The sequence below is a fragment of the Diabrotica undecimpunctata genome, chromosome 3 (genome assembly GCF_040954645.1).
Source record: "Diabrotica undecimpunctata isolate CICGRU chromosome 3, icDiaUnde3, whole genome shotgun sequence".
In the NCBI taxonomy this organism is placed as follows: Eukaryota; Metazoa; Arthropoda; class Insecta; order Coleoptera; family Chrysomelidae; genus Diabrotica; species Diabrotica undecimpunctata.
This window is the reverse complement of record NC_092805.1, coordinates 43,321,752-43,342,804: the sequence shown is the minus strand read 5'-3', so window position 1 is coordinate 43,342,804 and position 21,053 is coordinate 43,321,752. Positions and strand designations below refer to the sequence as shown.

Genomic DNA, 21,053 nt, shown 5'->3' with positions numbered 1-21,053 from the left:
ACTTGGTTGGAATTCTCAAGGCAAGAATTAGGCAAACCTTAAAAAAACTTTCAAAAGTGCAGTTCTGGACTAAGGGAAAGAAATGGGAAAATCCTGGCTTGGAATCAAAGCACTAGCCAGAAATAGAATTTGCTGGAGACACTTCGTGGAAGTCCTATGTTCCTAGGTCTACACTCTGAAATTCCAAATCAAAGTTTTTGTTTTAAAGTACAGAAACCCAGGATGTTTGTGAAATTAAAAATTTTTCGTTATTCTCAGTTTTCTTTTTATTTTTAAACGGTGAATCGCAAGAATTGTACAGTTTATTAAAGTCTTTAAAATTAGAAGTTGTCATTTCATACACTTTGAAATCTTTGTTTTTTTCGGAAATTCTAGCCAACTGTAACCAATCCCATGGAGTAATAACTTGAAAATTAGGACATTTTTAGCCTATCGTTCTATAACTGAGTGTATAATGCCCACCTCCATGTGCGTATGCCCTCGCAAAAGAAATTTGTTAGTGATTTTTTTTATATGTGGATATCTCGAAAGTAGATAAAAGTAGCACATAATCATTGTAAGTTCCGGTTTTGATATGAGCAACTATCGGTCCAAATAAGAACCGAAGTTGTGCTTTGAGGTAATGAATGCATGTATTGAACTAAGCATGAGGCCATTTCGTTTCCACCTCTGGCAGCAATTGAGACAGTTTGCCTGTTTTTCCGTTGAATCATAAATTGTATAATTAAAACACCAGAGTTTTAGACTGTAAAAACTTTGAGAATTAGCTAGCTTTGGACAAGGAAGACATTTTTGTAAATCTATCATTAAAACTTTTTGTCTAGGATTATTGATGGACATCTCCTTATCTATCTGTTCCAAGGTGTACCGTCTATCGGCCTGTAAAAATGAGCGTTATCCTGCACTTATAATGTTTCTCGCTAGGCTTCAGACTTTGACTGTCTTAGAAATTCATCACATTTTTCACAAGTGTCATGAAGGAACAGCAAATGATAAATTAAATTCTGTATTAAAAATGTCATTGTAAAGCCATTCTTTGCCTACTTCGTCCGAAGGAATGTTTTTCAAATCTTAAAATTCTTAAACATCCTAAACATTGTAGAAATATTTAAGTGACCTAATATTTTTTCGCCGTCCTACTATTTAATGTGATTATTCACATGGATAGGCCATTATATGCTCACGAATCCTATCCCTTACCTCATTCTTTACTTTATTTATAGATGGCTGCTTTCCTCTTTTGTCACATTTTACAACTCCACTTAGCGGAACGCTAAGAACTTACTGCAGACTTGAAACCTCTTTCCTTCAATGGTAAAAAAATATTTCCAGTTACAGTGGCGTTTTCCAGTCCTGTTCGTTCTCTTTTTCTGTTAATACACGTTTTTTCAAGACAAAAACATAAAAACTGTTTTTTTTTATCTATGGTTGTCTCATGATTCAAAAATTGTCGGTGAATTTGTGCTCTCCGAGGACCTAAGTTGTTTTCATTGCATTTTAAACGGCAGTTTCTACAATATTCTCGCACTTTCCTTTCCTTTATAGTCTTGGAAGATTTATGTTGTTGGCCTGCCATTCATTTCTTTTTTTGTTCGTTTCGTTGCCATGTAGTTTCGTTCCTTAAACGCTTATTTCTTTTGATGATCGGCTTTCATTAACTCTTTTCATTTTCATCTTTATTTGCGATTTCAAAATCATTGTCAGTACTACAATCACTGCAAACATAAACCATGGTTCTCTTCTATATGGCAACTGCACAAAATTCGGAAGCTTACAAACCAGTTTATGTTTCGTTTGAATGCATAGTGATGTGACAGCTGTCGCAGGCTATAATCTTGTCACTAGAACCATCACCATAAGTGGCACATTAAGTTTTCTGGACTATAACAGATGTACACAAAAATTTAAATGCCTCTACCTGGACTATAAGTGAATCACTTATCGATAGCCTTTCTTGTGAAAGCTTTTTGCACGTTTATTAAATGAACATAATATAATAAGAACTGATTATCAATGATTTATGCATTATGGAATTTTTTACACCCCTAGCCATGAATACATAGCCTCATCTACCTTAGATAGCAGAATATGACAATTGTGTCTCTTGAACAAGGCGCAAATTGAGACACATATAGCACATGTGAGGTAACCTGAGATGAGGGACACGACGCGTACGTGCTGCGTGGAGAACCGCAAATTGAGATGCAGCTCATATGTACTTTTTTTTACATCTTTAAAGAGAAGGAAAATATGCATACAGATACCTGTGACTCACCCAGGCAGTGTTGGGTTCCCAATACCCTAACGAAATTGTGCCAGGACGAGATGGCCGAGGGAGTTAGACCTTTGACACTTCAGGATGGAAGTACTGGTTAAGGCAAAACTATCACCCGATTCCCATTCTTTCTCCCACACATTCGTCGGTAAAACCACTCCCACACGAACCACCAAAGACTTTCAACCCCCTGCCTTAGCGTTGATGCCATCTCTCTCGCGTCGTCTGTCTCTCATTCACTCCTATTTCGGCCTGCGATAGTCCGAACCCTACCGAGGTGCTACTCTCTTGTTTCAAAATTCTGTTGTGAGTTCCCTATCCTCTCGTTCTTTTGATGAGAGCAGCTCCCTAATAAATTTGTGGATCCGTGTCCACAACCACTCATCCGTCATCATTTTCTCCACCATTTCTCTCACGGAATCAAACATTCTGCAGTTACACTCTCTTTTAAACTTCTCTCTTTCATCCGCCTAATGCTCACACTCCAACATCGTGTGTGTCACAGTATCCGAAAGACCACAGTAAAAGCACTGCTTGGGCTGTGCTCTCCTAAACCTGAAAGGATAGCTAGTTCGTATGTACTGTGCGATCATCTCCATAGTGAGATGCACTTTGATAAGGTCTCACATTATTGGAAAATGTCGGATGCAAGAAAAAAACATTTATTAAACTTAAGTTCTGAATCAGAAGATGCTGAAGATGATAAATTTAGTTATGTCACGATATCCTGCCAAATCTGGTTCTAAAACTTTCATATAATTTTTATGTTAGGTGTCATAAAGCTCTTACGCCTCTATCAACTTTTCTTCTGACAGTTTTTAAACTTTTTAGGAAGGAGAAAGTTATAAAATGCACGAGAAACAATGCGCTATAGAAACAATATGACCCTGTTATTAGACAAGTGCCACATGCAATGAGAGAATCTGTCTCTCTACCACAATGTCACATGTTTGGTGTGATGAGCTTAGTCACTTCACTAGTCAATTTGTGCTGTTCCAATGGTGTCAATAGGTTACAAAAACACAGGCTGTGCTGCATCACCTCAAAAATGCTATAAATGTCCTAATTAGTGCCTTGCCTTAATGATGCACTGATCAAACAAATTTATATAATTCGTTTTTTTTTTGGTTCAAGTTGCTCAGTTGTGTGTAAAAATATAAAAACAACTAGTTTTTACTATAACTTTATTGAATAACTCTAGGAAATAATTACATTCTTTCCGCAAGAATTTGTTCCTAGTTTATTACAATATAACATAAAAATTGAAACTCAAAATAATTAATATGGAAAAAGAACTCAAAATAAAAAAATTAATATTAGTGTGCATAATTCAAGAGGAAGAAATCATATCGGAATCAGTTAATTCAATTATAAAAATATACATATAGAACATAAAACTATATATATATATATATATATATATATATATATATATATATATATATATATATATATATATATATATATATATATATATATATATATATATATATATATATATATATATATATATATATATATATATATATATATATATATATATATATATATATATATATATATATATATATATATATATATATATATATATATATATAAATATAGAACACTTTACATAGGGTGAACAGGAATTCACCTGGAATAACTGGAGTTTTTGTAAGAACTTGAAGGAGATTGCTTTTGAGAGCTAGATTTAGGACTACTGCTGTGAGAAGGGCTCTCTCCTGCACCTGATAATTTCACCTTTTTACTTGCTTCTTCCTAGAAATAAATAAACTTATACTATAATTCCACTATTTGGAAGAGTGATTTCATCGTTTGAAGACAGAGAAGTGGGGAAAGACGTATTAAAATCCAGTGGCGTACACTCACTTTTATTTCAACGTTAATTATATTATATTTTTTAAATATTATTTGTTCCAAATAGGCCACAATATAAATTTATTTACAGGTTTTTACTGAAGTTTCGATGTCTATATCCAAAGACCGTTTTCAAAGATATACACGATAGTTACATTTATTTTATTTGTTTATTATTATATATTTATATAATATTATTTATATCTTATATTATTTATTTTCTTTTTTTTTCTAACTTTAAAAACGGTCTCTGGAATAGAGATCGAAACGTTGGTAAATTAACCATGTAAATAGATATATTGTGGCTTATTTTCAAAATTTTCCCTAAAAATACAGAATTCCACAAGCAAAAAGCTATAAAAAATAAATATATCTATCATTTATATATTTGAAAACGGTCGCTTTATAGAGATCGAAACGTCAGTAAATTAAACATTTGAATATATTTTGTGGCTTATTCCCTGCATTTCCCTAAAAATATAGAATGCCATAAGCAAAAGGCTATAATTGATGGATTCGACTGTTACTTGATGGCAATTCATTTTATGTAACAATAAAACACTGAAAACTTTGTTTTCAAAACTTCCACAAAATTTATTATAAAATCTTATCACTACAGCTGTTTCGGCAGGGTGCCTTTCTCAAGTGATCTATTTTTGGTATGCATTTACACTGTATAGTCTTTAATGAAACCACTTTATAGTCTTTAACCAACTTGAGACAAACAGTTCTCCCCTCCTCAACCTATTTGGTTAAAGACTATACTGTGTAAATGCATACCAAAAATAGATCACTTGAGAAAAGTACTCTGCCGAAACAGCTGTAGTGATAAGATTTTATAATAAATTTTGTTGAAGTTTCGAAAACAAAGTTTTCAGTGTTTGATTGTTACAAAAAGGTATAAACAAACAAATAAATTTGCAGACAGCTTAAAATGATGCTACCTGACTGTCGTGGAAGTTACGCTAAAATGTCTATTGACGTGACCTGACCAGGTTCTAATTTTGTTAAGATTCTCTTAAACCAGCACTCAAATACTTCGGAAATCATTTCTTCATGATAATCTCCTGTTTTTCTTGACTCATATTGAAGAAAAACATCATCAAGGAATCCTGTATCACTTCCTATATGGATAATGATTAAACGTCGCCCCTTTCCTGATGGAGCTTTTAATCTTGTAAAGCAGCATTCTATAAATGCTTTGCGTTTACCTTTGACATTTAAATCTTGCCAATCTTTTCCAACTGTATGACCTTCGTTAATCCAGGTTTCATTCAAATAATATGTTTTCCATTCAATGCTGCGAAGTATGCGTATTTCTTTAAAATATTTTCTTCTCCACACCATAATTTCTTTTTTTTTTCTAACACACTTTTTCTGTTTTTACATGTCGAAAGTTTATTTCGCGCATAGTTCTGATTAATACTCTACAAGATATCTTGGGTAAAAAGTAATTGTTTTCGAGACCTTGAGAAATTTTTTCAGTGTTGGAATTTTACTCCGAAAATAAAATGTGTTGTCTTGTCACCCAACACAATGTTTTTTCTACCTCTACTTTTACGTTTTACTTGCTTTTTATTTTCCGATGCATTTTTAGGCACATGATAAATACAGCTAATGGATACTTTTGTTAAACTGTTACAAATATCGACCGCTTGGCTAATATTTGATGCCATTTTGCTGCATCATGCAATTCAATTCCTTCATATCGTATCACTACCTTCTCTTCTGACATTAACATTTTGCTGTCTTCTCTTGGAACAACTCGGTTGTTCATCCATTATATTTTAATAATCACAGAATATAATTAAAAATTTACTATAAAACAACAACTCCAATAACACTAGGATTATCACCACAAACTTCAACCGCAAAAATATAATTACAAAAGGCAACAGAAGCACTCCCGCCAGCACCGCCTATGTAAATGAATGTTTCTTGTTTCGGCAGACGCGGTAGTATTACCCCTATGATGCTTTATAAATTTCCATGTTGCCAAGTTTTTGAAACATAATGGGAATGAAATGTAACATATCAATTTTTATTTTATACACTTAAATATGTAACAAAACTGAACATGTAAATAAAATTTATGTCAATACAATTTTGTGCTCAATTTTTACTATTGAGAAAACTCATTTTTTTGGAATTTTTATGTCAGTAAAAATTGCTGCGTCGAAGAATTCAGGTTTGTATGACCATAACTGCTACTTGTGAACAAGAATCGGCTACACTGTACGGCATCTTGTGGTTACATCTGCTATAGAGAAGCACAAATAAATGTACTAATGATACATTCTATGATTTCTGATATGAAAACACAAATTAAACGGGTAGTTTTCAGTGGCCGCTGAGTAAACATTAATATAATAACTATATATAAGCATTTATAGTTTTAATATTAAACTTACACTTCAAAGAAGTAATAAAAAGTTGTTCACTTTTTCAAAGTTTTAATATGATATTTTAAGAACATACCTTACAATTAGAACAGTTCCAGTTTTCAAATGAATCTCCTGTAACTACTGGTGTATGACATTCTTGATGATACAATGAATGACAATCAGAACACTCTACCAAACGATTTCGGGCTCCTACATCCATTCCACTAAAAACATTTTAATTTAACATTCAATAAGTGAGAGTTGTTGGGTTAAATTCGAAATAAAGTAAGTCTTTTAATAAATTTCTGGGTTACAGATGTTTACAAAACCATTTATTTTTAAATTAAACAACAAAACATACTTTTACTTACTTGCATATTACACACATCAAATCCTCTTTCAATAAATCTAATTCAAGTTCATTGTCAGAATTAGAACCTTTGCTATCTTCAAAGGCTGTTATAGTTGTAAAATTATCATCCTGAACTGGTAACCAGGATTGAACAATATCAGTGTAGTCTTTCGAAACTCCATACTTATTTTTAATACTCTCTTCCACCATACATTGTAAAGGTACAGTATCGCCTTTTCTCAAGTTGGCACTAGAATGGAGAAAACCCAAACATTTTAAGAAATATAAATCTGTTTCATTTAAAATTGACATCCTCAAATTCAAAATATTTTGGTTAAATTGTTTTTTTGGGCAATGAACATAACCTATATAATATATTTGACATTAAAGAGTTTGTGTTTTTAAGCGTGAAGTTATAAGTTAAATAAGATTGTGATTCCTCTTCTTTTGTACAATTCTTTACTTCGAGACAAAGATTGAAATTCGGCCAAAGTGTAAATAGGACAACATCCAAAAAATATCTGTTCGATCCATCGAGGTCCGATTGCACATTCTGCTGATATGTTTAATTTTATTTTAGCTTATTTTCAGTTTTCTAAATACAACAAAACATGTTTTTCACTAATTTAATGATACACAATTCTTAAAAAATATGTTTTTTCTGTTGAAAACCTATTATTGTCTTAAGTCAATCAGAATGCCCACTCTGCTTGTCAAGATAAGTACCCGCATCTCATTCGCGCAAACGGAATCAGCCATGTTTTAAACGGAACCAGTGCCACAGAATAAATAACAATCAGAATGCCCACTCTTAGATGCCGCCTTTGATGTTTATCAGCACGCGATCGCCATATTTTAAACGGAAACATAGACTCGAATTGAGAAATTTGTGATAAGCTACGACAGAACTGTAATTTAAATTTTTAGAGATTAATAATTTAGTACATTTGAAATAATTTAATCTATTCTTCAACTAAAAGTACAAATAAAATAGTGCATATTATGTCTATTGTTGCCGTAAATAAATTAAACCGAGTTAATTTTTCTATGCATACCAGATAAAATGTCACTGAACAGCACTGGTTCCGTTTAAAACATGGCTGATTCCGTCTGTGCGAACGAGATGCCCGTACTTATTTTTTTAAGCAGAGTGGGCATTCTGATTGTTTACTATTCTGTGCCTAAAGGAACAAATGTGTGCAAATGTGGACAATCTGGTGTCACAGTCACGGTGTAGTGCCAGAGCACGCCAGAGTAGCCAGAGTGCTGTCAGTTCAATTCAGTGTTCAGTCCCAGTTGTCAAGTGTCACCACATTGATGAATATGGATGGTATATGGATAACCAAGTTTGTAGGTTGAACTAATATCGCGTTTCTATAAAATAAAGATAATTGAAGCCAGACTTACCCGAAGTTATCACAATTGTAAGTAAAATAATTTAAAGCTCACTTATATTTTAATGAAATATATATTTTTGTTCGGTATGTAAGTCTTCCTATGTACATGGCGTCACTTATGTAGAGTCTAAAAGTTAGTTAATTTTTTTTGTTTTAGTTGATTAGATTTATTTGATACATATCAAAAGTAATTCTTTCTCATACACAAAAACTGTTTTGAAAGATAATTATTTTGTTTTATTATATTCTTGTAATTTGAAATTGTATAGAAATTTTGTAATTTGAAATTGTATAGAAATTATATTTGTAAAAATCAATCATACATTTATCCTGGATATCCCAATATTTATCTAGGTATTGGTCTAGGTGTCAGGTGACTTAAAATTTAAGCTGAAATTTGAATTATTATGTATGGCTTTCTATTTACTTTATAATCCTCTAAAAAATATGGATTCTATAACAATATTATTCATAAAAGCTGTGTTTTTGGTTTGTTTGGAACACTTCTGTTGTGCATCATGTGAAACTGTTCATTAAAAAGAACAATCTTTCATAATACAACTAACAGCATTGAGACCACCATTAAAAATTGACACTTTTAGTTGTTCTTCATAGCCTTCCTGTTCATCATTTTCTTCTTGAATGTCTTGTATAATATCATCCTCTGCAGCTAGTGTACAAACTGGAATAGAGTTATCTACATCAATAAACTCCCCAGTTTTAGCAGTAGATAAAGGTCATATATTTTGGGTTAATTGAACCAAAGAAGTATTTTTATCTTCATCAGTCACTTCATCTAAGGATATTGTTAAGATGTTTTTAAAACCGGCATCTTTCAAGCAGATGTTTTTTTGAGACTTTTTCAAGTTTTTCTACAGTACTTTTATCAACACTGGCAGCTGCACCACTCATTTTCCTGAAGGCAATACTGTGCCAAGCTAGGAAGCATTGAATCCAACTAGTTGAGCAAATGAAATGTTCACCAAAATGCTGAGCAAAACTGTTTACTTTTTGTTCGAGAATTGGTCCATTTATTGGCACATTATTTGTCGTTTGATATTTATTTATTTATTTATTTATATACGGCATCCATTTACTTACAATTTTTACAAAGTTACATCTTACAATCAATAAATTATTAAAATAACAATCACAAGTTTTACAAAGTTACACCTTAACAACAATAAATTATTAAAATAACAAACACCTCAGAATAATACAAACATATAAGAATAATATAGATGTACAACAAACTTATTGTAAGATACTTTTTAGTCGTTTTTTAAACAAACTAATTTTGGAGTCAAAAATATCCATTTGTCTTGGTAGGCTATTAGCACTCCGGACCAATCGTGTAGTTGGTTCATTGATACCATAATTAGTGTGGTGAAATGGCACTGAAAAGATTTCTGATTGTCTGTTGCTTCTACTAGGAACTTTAAGACTAACAAGCGATAAGAGTTGAGGACAATCTATAAAAGCATTGATAGCTTTGTGTAAGAAACATAAATCTAACAATGTCCTCCTTGACTCAAGTGTTGGTAAGTTAAGACTATCTCTTACCCACTGATAGTTGTATTCCTCTCTCCTGTATCCACTCTTATAGGCTGCTACCCTCAGAAATTTATTCTGGACTCTTTCAATCTGTTGAATGTAACAGTGGTATGATGGGGACCATACAACTGATCCAAACTCCAGAATGGGTCTAACGAGACCACAATAAAGTTTTCTAAATGTAAACAAAGACAGGTCCACTGATGTGCGTTGGATAAATCCCAGCACTTTCATCGCTCTATTTGTTACTTGGTTGATGTGGCTTGAGAATGACAGTTTGGTGTCTAACCAGATTCCCAAATCTAATACTTCATTTTTCGAGGCTAATGGCAAGTTATTTATGTAGTAAACAAATTCAATTGGATTTCTTTGCCTTGAGAATGTCATTTTATGACATTTGTTTATATTGAGTGACATTTTGTTTAAAGTGCACCAATCATAAAACGATTTAAGATCTTCCTGTAATATAGCAGCATCATTCCAGGATTGAATTTTTCTAAACAGTTTTACATCGTCAGCAAACATAAGAACACTACAATTTTTGATTTGTTGTACTAAATCAACCAGAAACAAACAAAACAAAACAGGGCCACAATGGGAGCCTTGTGGCACGCCCGATGGAACTGTTATTTCAATTGAAGTGTCACTTCCCAAGTTAACTGCCTGCGTACGGCCACTAACAAATTCTGTAATCCACTGAAGAAGGGGATCCAAAATACCCAAAGCTCTTAGTTTTTGTAAGAGAACCCCATGGTTTACCCGATCAAATGCTTTGGAAAAGTCAGTATAGATTGAGTCAACCTGGACTCCCTCTTCAAAGCTGTTGTATATATATGATTCACATACAAAACTAGGTTGGCATCTGTTGACCTCCCTCTCATAAAGCCAAATTGTTCAGGATTAAAAATGCTTCTAAAACTCCATGTCAGTTTCTTACTAACCAAACAATCAAGCAACCTGGGCAGCTCTGACTGATTACAGACAGCTCGATAGTTTGATATATCGTTCCTTGCACCCGATTTAAAAATCGGCTTTAAAAAACTTTTCTTCCAGAGACTGGGAAAGCTACCAGTACCAAGTGATCTGTTAAAAATAAACAAAATTGGTTTTGTAAGTACACATATACATTTTTTCAGAAAATAGACTGGGATTCCATCCGGCCCTGCACATAATCGGTTTTTACAATTTGCAATAGTATCATAGACCTCAGTTGCTGTAAGTATTATAGAACTCAAACAAATCTAACTGTCAAAATTAAAAAAAGGTAAAGTATCTTTTTGTTCATCTGAGTAGACAAATGAGAAATATTCTGCGAACATATTGGCAGAGTCCTTGATATTTAAGCTAACCCTATCATTATAGACCATTCTGGATGGTATATTATACTCATTTCTTTTGCTTTTAATATAAGACCAAAAATATTTTGGATTATCAGAAATGTTATTTTGTATCCCATCTAAATACTGTTTCTGACAGTCTGCTCTTAAAATTTCACACTGGTTTCTTAAAGCCACAAAACGGTCATAATCATCTTGCCTACCACTAATTTTAAATTGTTTGTGGGCCTGTTTTTTACATATAATTAGATTACGCAGCTCTGACGAGAACCAAGAGGGAAAGGTAGAGGTTTTATATTTCTTTAGTGGAACAAAGTGTTCTATCAGTGAGTAAATTATATCATAAAAAATGACCACCATACTATCAACTGTACCATTAAGAAACAGTCCCTCCCAATTTATACTTGCTAAATAATTATTTATTGAAAAGTAGTCACCATTTTTGAAATCATAAAAGTATTCCTTGTAATTCATAACATCAAAATTTTCTTCACACACTAGTTCAAAACTGATAGCTGTGTGATTTAAACTATTCTCAAAAATTTTATCTACTGCTGGAGTAACATTAATAGATTCCAAATTACTAAAAACCAGGTCCAATGGGACTCCTTTGCTGTTCAAAAATCATTCTTTTGAAAAAAGTTATAGAAACTAAAGCAATTTGCTACAATACTTACAGAGTCATTTCCAGTGCCTGTCACTGTCAATCCCAACTCATCATTGCCCCATTTAGCTTGTGGCAGGTTGTAATCACCTGCCAAGACAAACAGACTATCTGAAAAATTAGTGTAAACATATTCAACAGTTTCACAATGTCTTAAATAAGACTGAGAAGGTGATGGAGAAGGTATATATACACAGCCAATAACAAAATTTTGAGTTTTGATTTTAAATGTTAGGTATAACTGATATATGTCAGAGTCAACAAGAGGAACTATGATTTTTTGAGTAGAAAGGCTCTTTTTAGCTGCGATTAATATACCACCTCCACGTGTCTTTAGAGTGTTTAACCCCACTTCACGATCACATCTATAAATTTCATACTCTGGAACTCCCAATTCAGCATCAGAATAATCTGAATTCAACCAAGTCTCTGCAATCATTACTATATCATAGCAGGAACAACTCAAAGCTTGCTGGAAACTCTGTATTTTTGTTCGCATGCCTCCAGTGTTGAGATAGTAAACACATACATTTGATTTTGATTTCAAGGAGTCATTTTTACTTATATCACGGTCTGATCTCCTCGATCTTGCTGAAAATTTTCAGACTGGCGTTTATTGCTAATCCAAAACTTTCTTAAAATGATGCCTTTAGGCCAAATATCCGGCCTCGAAAAATCTTCCTTGTCATCTGGATGGATGCTTATTTTGAAAGAAATATTTTCACCTTTAACTGGTAACGGTTCAACCTTAAAATCCCTAATATTTGGACAATGCTTCTTAACATGTTGTTCAATAAAGGTGGGCGTAATACCCATTTTTACGCGACCAAGATAAAAATAAACTTTATGAAAAGAACTAGCAAAATTTTCATCTCCTTGGAAATTCGCTTTACCCAAAACAAAGTTTTGGTCATTTCTCCTGGCCTTTCTTCTCTGTACCAGGGTAAATTCTTGGTCATTATCAGCAGAATGTTTATTTCCAAAGTTGTTTATTTTGTTTTTGTTTACAATTTCTTCTTTTTCTCGATGTTTGCTTTGGCCTGAGGTTACATTTTCTTCTTTTTCTAGATGTTCGCTGTGGACCAAGGTCTTCTGGTCTTTTGGCAAGTGGGAATTAGAAGAAGAAGAGCTAGCAACGTTGACTTTCTCTGCTTAGCCACCTGATTTCGATCTGTCATTGTCCTCTGTCATTGAAGGACGGGAGGTTGGAGTTGCCACGTTTACCCGGCTTTCTGAAGAGCTCTGATTTAGTTTCGAAGTATCACTCAAAAGTTTCACTTGATTTAGTTTCGAAGTATCACTCAAAAGTTTCACTAACTCCTTGTTGCTGTCGATCACCATTTTAGATGTTATTACAAGCTTTTCCTGAAGATTCTGTTCCAAAATCTTCATACCCTCACTAAGTTCACATTTTACCATTTCTTTTATGGCATCTGATAATTGTGGAATGGTTAGTTCAGAATTTCCTAGGTTCCTAATCGGGCCATCAATATTAGAGAATTGACTTATGCAATCTTTGCACCATATTATAATGGTTCTGGTTTTAGCAATTGCACATCTTATTTCTTGAGAGGAAATCTTGCTACACTCCTTACATGATACTTTCTCGCAGTTATCACAAGCACATCCAAACAACAGAGTTTTACTCTCTTTAAAATAACAGGTCTGATCACAAAATCCGCACTTTAGCTCCTCCATAACTATAAAGAAACAACGGAGCGAATAACTGGCAACGCTGTAGATTATTGGATCCTTAATAAACTCAAATATCAGGGCGAATTTTACTATTTTCACTGGTATTTCACTAAAATTACTAGCACAAAACTATGTTAACAACAATTAACATTTAGTTAGTTATTAATTGTAAGTATACATGTCTCAAATACACATTTTTATAGGCGATCTTTACCGCGTGCTTTTTGACATAAACAATTCTTATCTATATTTAAACCACTTTACAAAAGGTTCCTCAATCTTTGTATGATTCATTGTTCTGACTGATTTTATTTTCAAAAAATTGCTGTCTTGTTGGCTTTTTTTATAGGAAGTAGGTACTAAATCTTCTAAAGAACGTACCAGGCCGTGTCTCATTAAGGACGCCCTGGAGTGTGTTCCATTTAAGAGTGGAAGGTCCTTCCAGGGGAGTTGTCCTACCAACTAAAGTCCACTCCCTCACTCCCTGAACCGGACTACTCATGTGGTAGGTCCTCTGCAGATCTGTGCATCACATAGCCAGTCTTTTCTCTCTCCCCCCCCATCTATCCCTCTCTATCTCTCTCTATCCCCCCCTCTCTCTTTCTCTATCCCCCCCCTCTCTCTCTCTCTCTCTTACCTTTGCTGTAGATTCCTCTCTAGTATTTCTTTCTTTCTGACGATTTCAGTTACTGCCTCCACTATTGCCTTTCCCCTCATTGTTACCTGCATTATTGTATTTGCGCTACCCTGCCTACGTTCCTATGTAATTAACTTCTGTCATCATTGAAAATACTGCACTTGAATACACAGTGCTTGGTTGTATCAGACACTCCACATTCTGCACAGTTTCCATTCCCCATCTTCCCTATTCTTCCTAGATAGGCCCTGAAAGAACCATGCCCCGTTTGAAACTGGGTGAAAAAGTAGTTAGTGTCTGTGTCACTGTGTTTCATCCAGTCTGCAATATTTGGAATTAATACCCTCGTCCAGGCTGCCCTATGCTTGTTTGTCCATTCTTCCTAGCACTCCGTTATACTGCTATTTGTAGCTACTATTTTCTCCTGCTCATCCTTTTCGTAGCTTTCCACCCTTTCTTTCACCATCAGGTGGATGGGTAACACCCTTGTGATCACTTATATGGCCACCATTGATGTTCTATATGCACATGCTACCCTTAGCAGTTCTTTTCTGTGGGCTTTTTATAGCATTTTTTATATTTCTTGATGTTAAGCACCTTTTGCCATACTGGTGCCTCATAGAGTATATTAGAGTATACCTCCATTAAAATTCTCCTTTTGGCAGTCCTGGCCCTCCCACATTGGGCATAATCCTTGTCAGCACTGAAGTTATTTCCTCTGCCTTGCAAATGACATACTTCACATGCACACCAAAGGTTCGCCCCCAAGTACTGTACTTTTTTGGCAGGTAAGATCTTTTCTCTGTTCAGTGCAAAAACTATATGGTCTCTGGCCCTTGGACCCTTGAGGATCATAGCTTTAGTCTTTCTTGTCCGCCAGCATGAAGTCCCTGCTTCCCATCCACATTTTCACTTTGCTGAGAGCATGTTCCACTCTAAACATGATTGACCAGTTTTCATTGTGCTGTACCAACACCACATATGCTATTGCCTGTACAACAATGCGCATGTTGACCTGCAAAATCTCGTTGTAAATAATGTTCCAAAGCAATGGCCCCATGACGAAGCCCTGCAGCACTCCCACCGTGGTCATCATAGAGTTACCTATTCTAATATTTATGCAGCTATCCGTAAAGTAATTCCTGACCAAGTTCTGCAGATAGGGAGATATCCTCATGTCGCCCAGAAATCTGATGATAATTTTCCTGCTAGCACCACCAGAAGCATTTCTTATATCGAGAAAGAAAGCCACCATCCACCTGCTCCTACATATGGATATCTCCCTCTTGATTCCTGTTTATGACGCCTACCACAGATTTTCCCTTCCTGAACTCATACTGGTGATCGGATATGCCACTCTTCTCCATTATCTCCATCTCCAGCCTCCTCCATAAGTATGAGATTTGTCGTTTTCAGATCTCCTGGGACCACTTGCCTTCTTACCAGGTTGTTAATAATTTTGTGTGCTCATTCCACTTTTTCCTCGATTATGATTTTTATTATCTCGTGTGCTATCTTATCAGGTCCTGGCGCTTTTCCTGTTTTGAGCGCCAGCTTCTGTCACTTCTTCCCTCGTAAATTCAGTTACGGGTGTCTCCACTTGGTGTAACGTAAAGCTAACTTCCTTCCTCTGTGGAAAAAGAGCCTTGGCCAGTTCTTCCCTTCGACTTTCCTCAATCTTAAAGAAGCCTCCTCTTTCTTCGCCATTTATTTCTCCATCAGTAGGGACGACTGTTTGCTTTCCTGCTTCGCGGATTGCACCTTTCTCCATATGTTTTATTTTCTCGTATCTCTCTTCGAAGTTTCGGGCGTGGCTTTCCATCCCTGGGATTTCCTCTTTGAGTCTTCTCTTGTCAAGATATTTCGACCTGCGTCCTTCCCATGGTTTTGTTACGTTTCCTCTAATTTTAAACCATATGTACTTGTGATGAGTGACTATTTCGCCATCCAGGGCGTCTTACTCTGCCACCTTTCTATTTATCAGTATCATTGCCATTGTGACCTCGATATGCGTCTGATTTTCTCCCCTGATAAAGGTCGCCTTACCGTTGTTAAGTACTACCAAATTTAGGGCCTGGATCTAATCTCATTCCACATTTCTCCCCTCATAATTTCTTGGCGCTCCCTATGAAATAGATTTTGCAATCAGATCCCCAGCAATGATTAGTCTTTTTTTTTCCTGCTATGCTCCCTGCTATTTTCTCTATTAGACCCTTATATTCTCGTAGTGTGATATTAGGAGAGATATATGTCGCCACTATTGTGACTGTTCCAAGATCTAAGATTAGGAATTCCCCTTTCCTCTGGGGCACGTTTTTGCCCCCAACTTTTCGGTTTCTAATATCAGTTTCTAATATCAACTGCTACATCTAGCCTTTTGTCCGTGATCCAGCTCCCTTGGACTGTAATATTTTTATTTGGCTCGGACACTAGCAACAGGTCCGCTTTTAGTTCCTGTCCCCTGATCTTGAGCATATCATGTGCCGCCTTACATTTCCCTAAATTCACCTGCGCTACTATCAACCCTTTAAATTTATCCCTAGTAGAGTTGAATTTAAAGGCCTAATCTTCCTACTGGCGTACTTGCGCCCCTTCCCCTAGATTCTTTTTCGGTTTTTAGCTGCAGATTCCGCAATTGTTGTACTCCCTAGTGCTATGCCCTTCCTCCCAACAGTTCAGACATTTGTCCTTTCTTTGCATTTGTCCGTGGTATGCCTGAGTGTAGACACGAGTAGTAGCGTATTGGTCGAAATCTGGGTGTCATTATCTTACAGTTTACCAATCTTATCAGGACCTTTCTCTGCCGTACCAGTGTCTCAGCCGCTGTTCTACTAGCTTTGACTATTACCATATTTCCCCCAAAGCGTCTCGCTTTCCTATTAAACATTTCAATTGATCATCCTCCCATTCTTAATCCCACAGAGTTCGCCAGCGCCCTTATGACTTCTCCATCTCCAATGTTTGCTCAACGTCGTGTATTAATACCAGCCTTTCCTGAACTTTTGAGTTGACATCGAGACTCGTAACGGCCCTTTCGACGCAGTGTGCGTCGACAGTTCCGTGATTTTGTCCCTTGGTTCTATAAGCTCCAGACGTAGGTCTTCTTGTGCTGTCTTTCTCATCCTTTTGATGTCGACCCCGCTGTTTTTTACGTCCACTTTCTGTCTCACCTCTTTTACCATGTCCGTGTACAACTTCTCGCCATCTTTGAGGGTAATATTCCCTGTTTCTGTACTTCTGAAATTTGGAACTACCAGTGTAATTTCCACTTTATTACTCTGCAAGCTGTATTCCAGCGCCTTTCTTAGCTCGACCCACGCCGTGCTTTCTCCTACTACACATGAAGAAATTCGTGTACCCCCGACAAATAAATGCCGGCGGGACCCAGGTCTACCAGGCCATTCGGCATACGACCTTTAGCTAGCTACTAACCCCTGAGTCCGACACCATTTGAGGGTGGCGCGTTGCAAGAAGCATCGCGGGGCTCCACCCTCCCCGTAGTACCCGTGTTGCGGTACGAACACTCGTCCGTTATCCCCCCCCCCCCCCCGAGCGGAAACGTAAACGCCGAGGAGCTCAACTCTCCCACTGGGTACGTGCGGTAACCCCACACCCTTAATGTGGAAAGGGTGTATGAGGGATGCAACTCGTTCAACCTGACTGGCTCTGTGGTCCCCGAGAGACTCGCCTTGGATACTAGGAGTGTAGACCGGTGACTAGAGGACTAAAATCCCTTTCTAACAAGGTGCCACACGACCCCCTTTGTTATTTAAAATTTTCGAGGAGTGCTTATAATTTAAAGGGGGTGCTGGAAGGAGATAATATTTTCATACTGTAAATTGTCAATTTAAGAATAAAAATCAACCTGTTTCAGGTTTTTTTCGGATAGTACATAATAACGCTAAAAATGAATTTATTCCATACATACGGACCGCATGGTATATTCTACCAGATCAGCTGTTATTTTAGAGGATATATATATATATATATATATATATATATATATATATATATATATATATATATATATATATATATTATATATACACTACCGAGCATAAAATTAGGGTCACCCCGTAATTTGAATTTAGTTTAGAAATTATTATTCTGTTTTAACTATTTTCGGTTGTAACATAGTTTACTAACGGATTGCTTAAAAAAACAACGTTTTTGTCGTTTAAAGTTTATTACAAATAATGGAAATGAAGAATTTTCCTTTGATATAGTAAATATTAAAAAGGGACAATTTTAATTTGATGTGCTTTTTGTTGAAAAAAAGAAATTTTAAGAACTTCAGTAGCGAGTATTCCCTCCTCTGGTAGTGATAACAGCTTGCAAACGACGAGGCATGCTTTGGATCAGATTTTGGATCACATTTTGCGGAAGATTATTCCATTCTCGCAATATGTCGCGAAGCTCTCTCGAATTTCTGGGGGCCGGCACATGACTCCGTAAACGTCTCTTCATCTCATCTCAAACATGTTCTATGGGATTGATATCTAGACTGCGAGCAGGCCAAACAAATAATGTGATTTGAACCTCGTCAAGATACTCGGTAACTATCCTAGCAGTGTGGGGCCGTGCATTATCATGCATACATGTTGCGTCGTCTCCAAGAATAACCATAAACGGTAAAACATGGTCTTCCATAATCTGTGTCAGGTACCTATGCGCTGTCCATGTCCCATTCTCGATAAAGACTAACTCCGTGCAAGCATCAAACGATATGCCTCCCCATGCCATAACTGACCCTCCACCAAATGGAAGACGCTCGGCGTCACATGCTTGAGCATATCTCTCGCCTGGACGTCGCCACACTCTTACACGTTTGTCTGAGCCCGTAAGACAGAATCTCGATTCATCGGAAAACAATACACGACTCCAATCCTGCATTGTCCAAGCCAAGTGTCCTCGTGCAAAATTCAATCTGGCAATTCGGTGTTCACGGGAAAGCGGCGGTCCAGTTACTCTAGTTCGAGAAGATAAACCAGCAGCATGAAGTCGTCTCTTACCTGTCCATTCACTTATGTTTACATTTCTCACTTCTTGCAGATGATTTCGAAGAGAAACTGCCGTGACCGTTCGGTTTCTCAAAGCACTAGAAACGACAAAGCGGTCATCTCTAGCTGTTGTAATCCTGCCTCGACCTGAACTAGGTCTTCGAGTAAGCAGACCGATCTCTTCGTACCGTTGCCATACTCGTTGCACACTCGAGAGACTTACACCAACGTTTCTCGCAGTTTCGCGCTGACTGTGGCCATCTTATGAGATATGAGAGCCACAGCACTCATATCGTTTTCCTGGTGGATGAAGAATCGATGCAGTACTTTTGCCGCATCCAATGCCCGCTGAGGGGTCGGAGCTGGTTCTGGCTCTGCTTCCACACCCGAGTCACTGTTTCCTTCTTCTTCTACACGAACTGCTTGCAGGATGTCCTCGTCAGAAAGTCCAGATGTTGTAGCTACATTTTCATCAACTTCTTCAAAATCTGTTAGCTCTTTCGGTCCGTAGGTGATAGTAAGTTCAAACTGTCTGGCCCAAACATCTAATGGCAGGTCATCTTCATCATCAGTCAATCCTTGATCTTCCAGCCATCCTGCGTATTTGAAGGAATGTTTTATTGTATTGCTCGTCACCTTGTCCCAGGATTTACTAATCATTAGGATGGCGTCAAGAATGTTTAGTTTAAGATCTCCATTATTCTCAACCGTCAAAAGTCTTCTCCTGTAATGGCTTTTCAAACTCTTGACACTTTGGTCCATGGGCTGAAGGACACTCGTTGTGTTTGCTGGCAGAAAACAGAGTTCGATGTTTTGAAGGTCGCGCAATACAGGATGAGCAGGACAATTGTCTACAAGCAAAAGAATTTTTTTTCCTTTTAAACTCGATATCCCACTTTTTTATCGCTTCTTCAAAAATTGCCGAGGTCATCCACGCACTCTTGTTTGCTTTATAGGTCACCGGTAGATTTTTTATGTTTTTAAAGTAACGCGGGTTTTTCGACTTCCCTATCACTAACAATTTTCGTAATGCGTTCCTTGGAGAGCTTTCCACCAACGCACTTTTCCAATTTAAATTTTAAAGTTCTGTTTGGTGTCATTTTAAAGAACAATCCAGTCTCATCCGCATTGAAAATGTCATCTGACGCATATCGTGCCTTCAGTCCAGGCCACACGTTTTCTAGCCAATCATCCGTTACGTTTTTGTTAACATCGCGAGCCTCTCCGCTGATTTGCCTGTAGTTGATCTTGTGCCGCAGCTTCCGCTTGCTCAGCCAACCCTCAGATGCCTTGAAATTCTCAATTCCAAGTTCAGTTGCAAAAAACTCAGCTTTTGTCCTGACCACAGGCCCACAAAGTGGAATATGGTTCATACGCTGCTGCTGGAACCACTGAAGCATAGCGCGATCTAAATCTTCGTGGTGAGGTTTCCGCAACTTCTTCCTGCTACCGCCCTACATCTTCGCTTTAAGCCTTTTCTGCCTTCCATATCGTAGCCACAGTTGACTGAGAAAGCCCCGTCAATCATACAAATGAGATAGATCGATCTATTTACTACCAACAAGACAGAGCTCTTCCGCATTTTGCACGTATAGTTAGAAATTATTTAAACGAGGTTTTTCCCAATAGGTGGATTGGAAGATGTGGAACGATCGAATGGCCGGCTAGATCTCAGATTTGACTCCTCTCGATTACTTCTTATGGGGTTATTTAAAATCTAAAGTATAATTTAATTGCTGCCAAACAGTATTTCTGATTTAAAAGTTAGGATAAGGGAAGAAATTGACAAAATAACCCCCGAGGTCGTACAAAATGTGCGAGAATTCCAAAATCGCCTCGGCTATTGTCAAGAAGTGAATGGTGGTCATTTTGAACATTTAATTTAATTGAAAATTACA

At 36.5% G+C, this 21,053-nt stretch overlaps 3 protein-coding genes across 3 annotated transcripts in view; 1 reads left to right on the top strand and 2 right to left on the bottom strand.

Annotated features, from left to right (window-relative positions):
- Positions 1 to 12,869, bottom strand: part of LOC140436747 (synaptic plasticity regulator PANTS) — a 145,315-nt gene extending 132,446 nt beyond the window's left edge. The window contains exon 1 of the mRNA XM_072525813.1: positions 12,865 to 12,869. The gene's annotated coding sequence lies outside the window, so the exon portion shown is untranslated. The remainder of the gene's footprint in view (positions 1 to 12,864) is intronic.
- On the bottom strand, positions 3,862 to 7,323 carry IntS12 (integrator complex subunit 12). The gene is made up of 3 exons (XM_072525804.1): positions 6,891 to 7,323; positions 6,614 to 6,743; positions 3,862 to 4,036 (listed from the first exon to the last, which is right to left on the bottom strand). Exons 1-3 carry the CDS (start codon positions 7,181 to 7,183, stop codon positions 3,908 to 3,910), a joined length of 552 nt encoding a protein of 183 aa, XP_072381905.1. The 5' UTR covers positions 7,184 to 7,323; the 3' UTR covers positions 3,862 to 3,907.
- Positions 8,139 to 21,053, top strand: part of Acn (apoptotic chromatin condensation inducer acinus) — a 35,726-nt gene continuing 22,811 nt past the window's right edge. Inside the window, exon 1 of the mRNA XM_072525809.1 lies at positions 8,139 to 8,295. The gene's annotated coding sequence lies outside the window, so the exon portion shown is untranslated. The remainder of the gene's footprint in view (positions 8,296 to 21,053) is intronic.

Coding starts and splice junctions, on each gene's coding strand:
- IntS12 (XM_072525804.1), bottom strand. CDS start 7,183: ATGTCAATTTTAAATGAAACAGATTTATATTTCTTAAAATGTTTGGGT. Junction 6,744..6,890: donor TTGATGTGTGTAATATGCAA/GTAAGTAAAAGT, acceptor AAATGTTTTTAG/TGGAATGGATGTAGGAGCCC. Junction 4,037..6,613: donor GGAACTGTTCTAATTGTAAG/GTATGTTCTTAA, acceptor ATTTATTTCTAG/GAAGAAGCAAGTAAAAAGGT.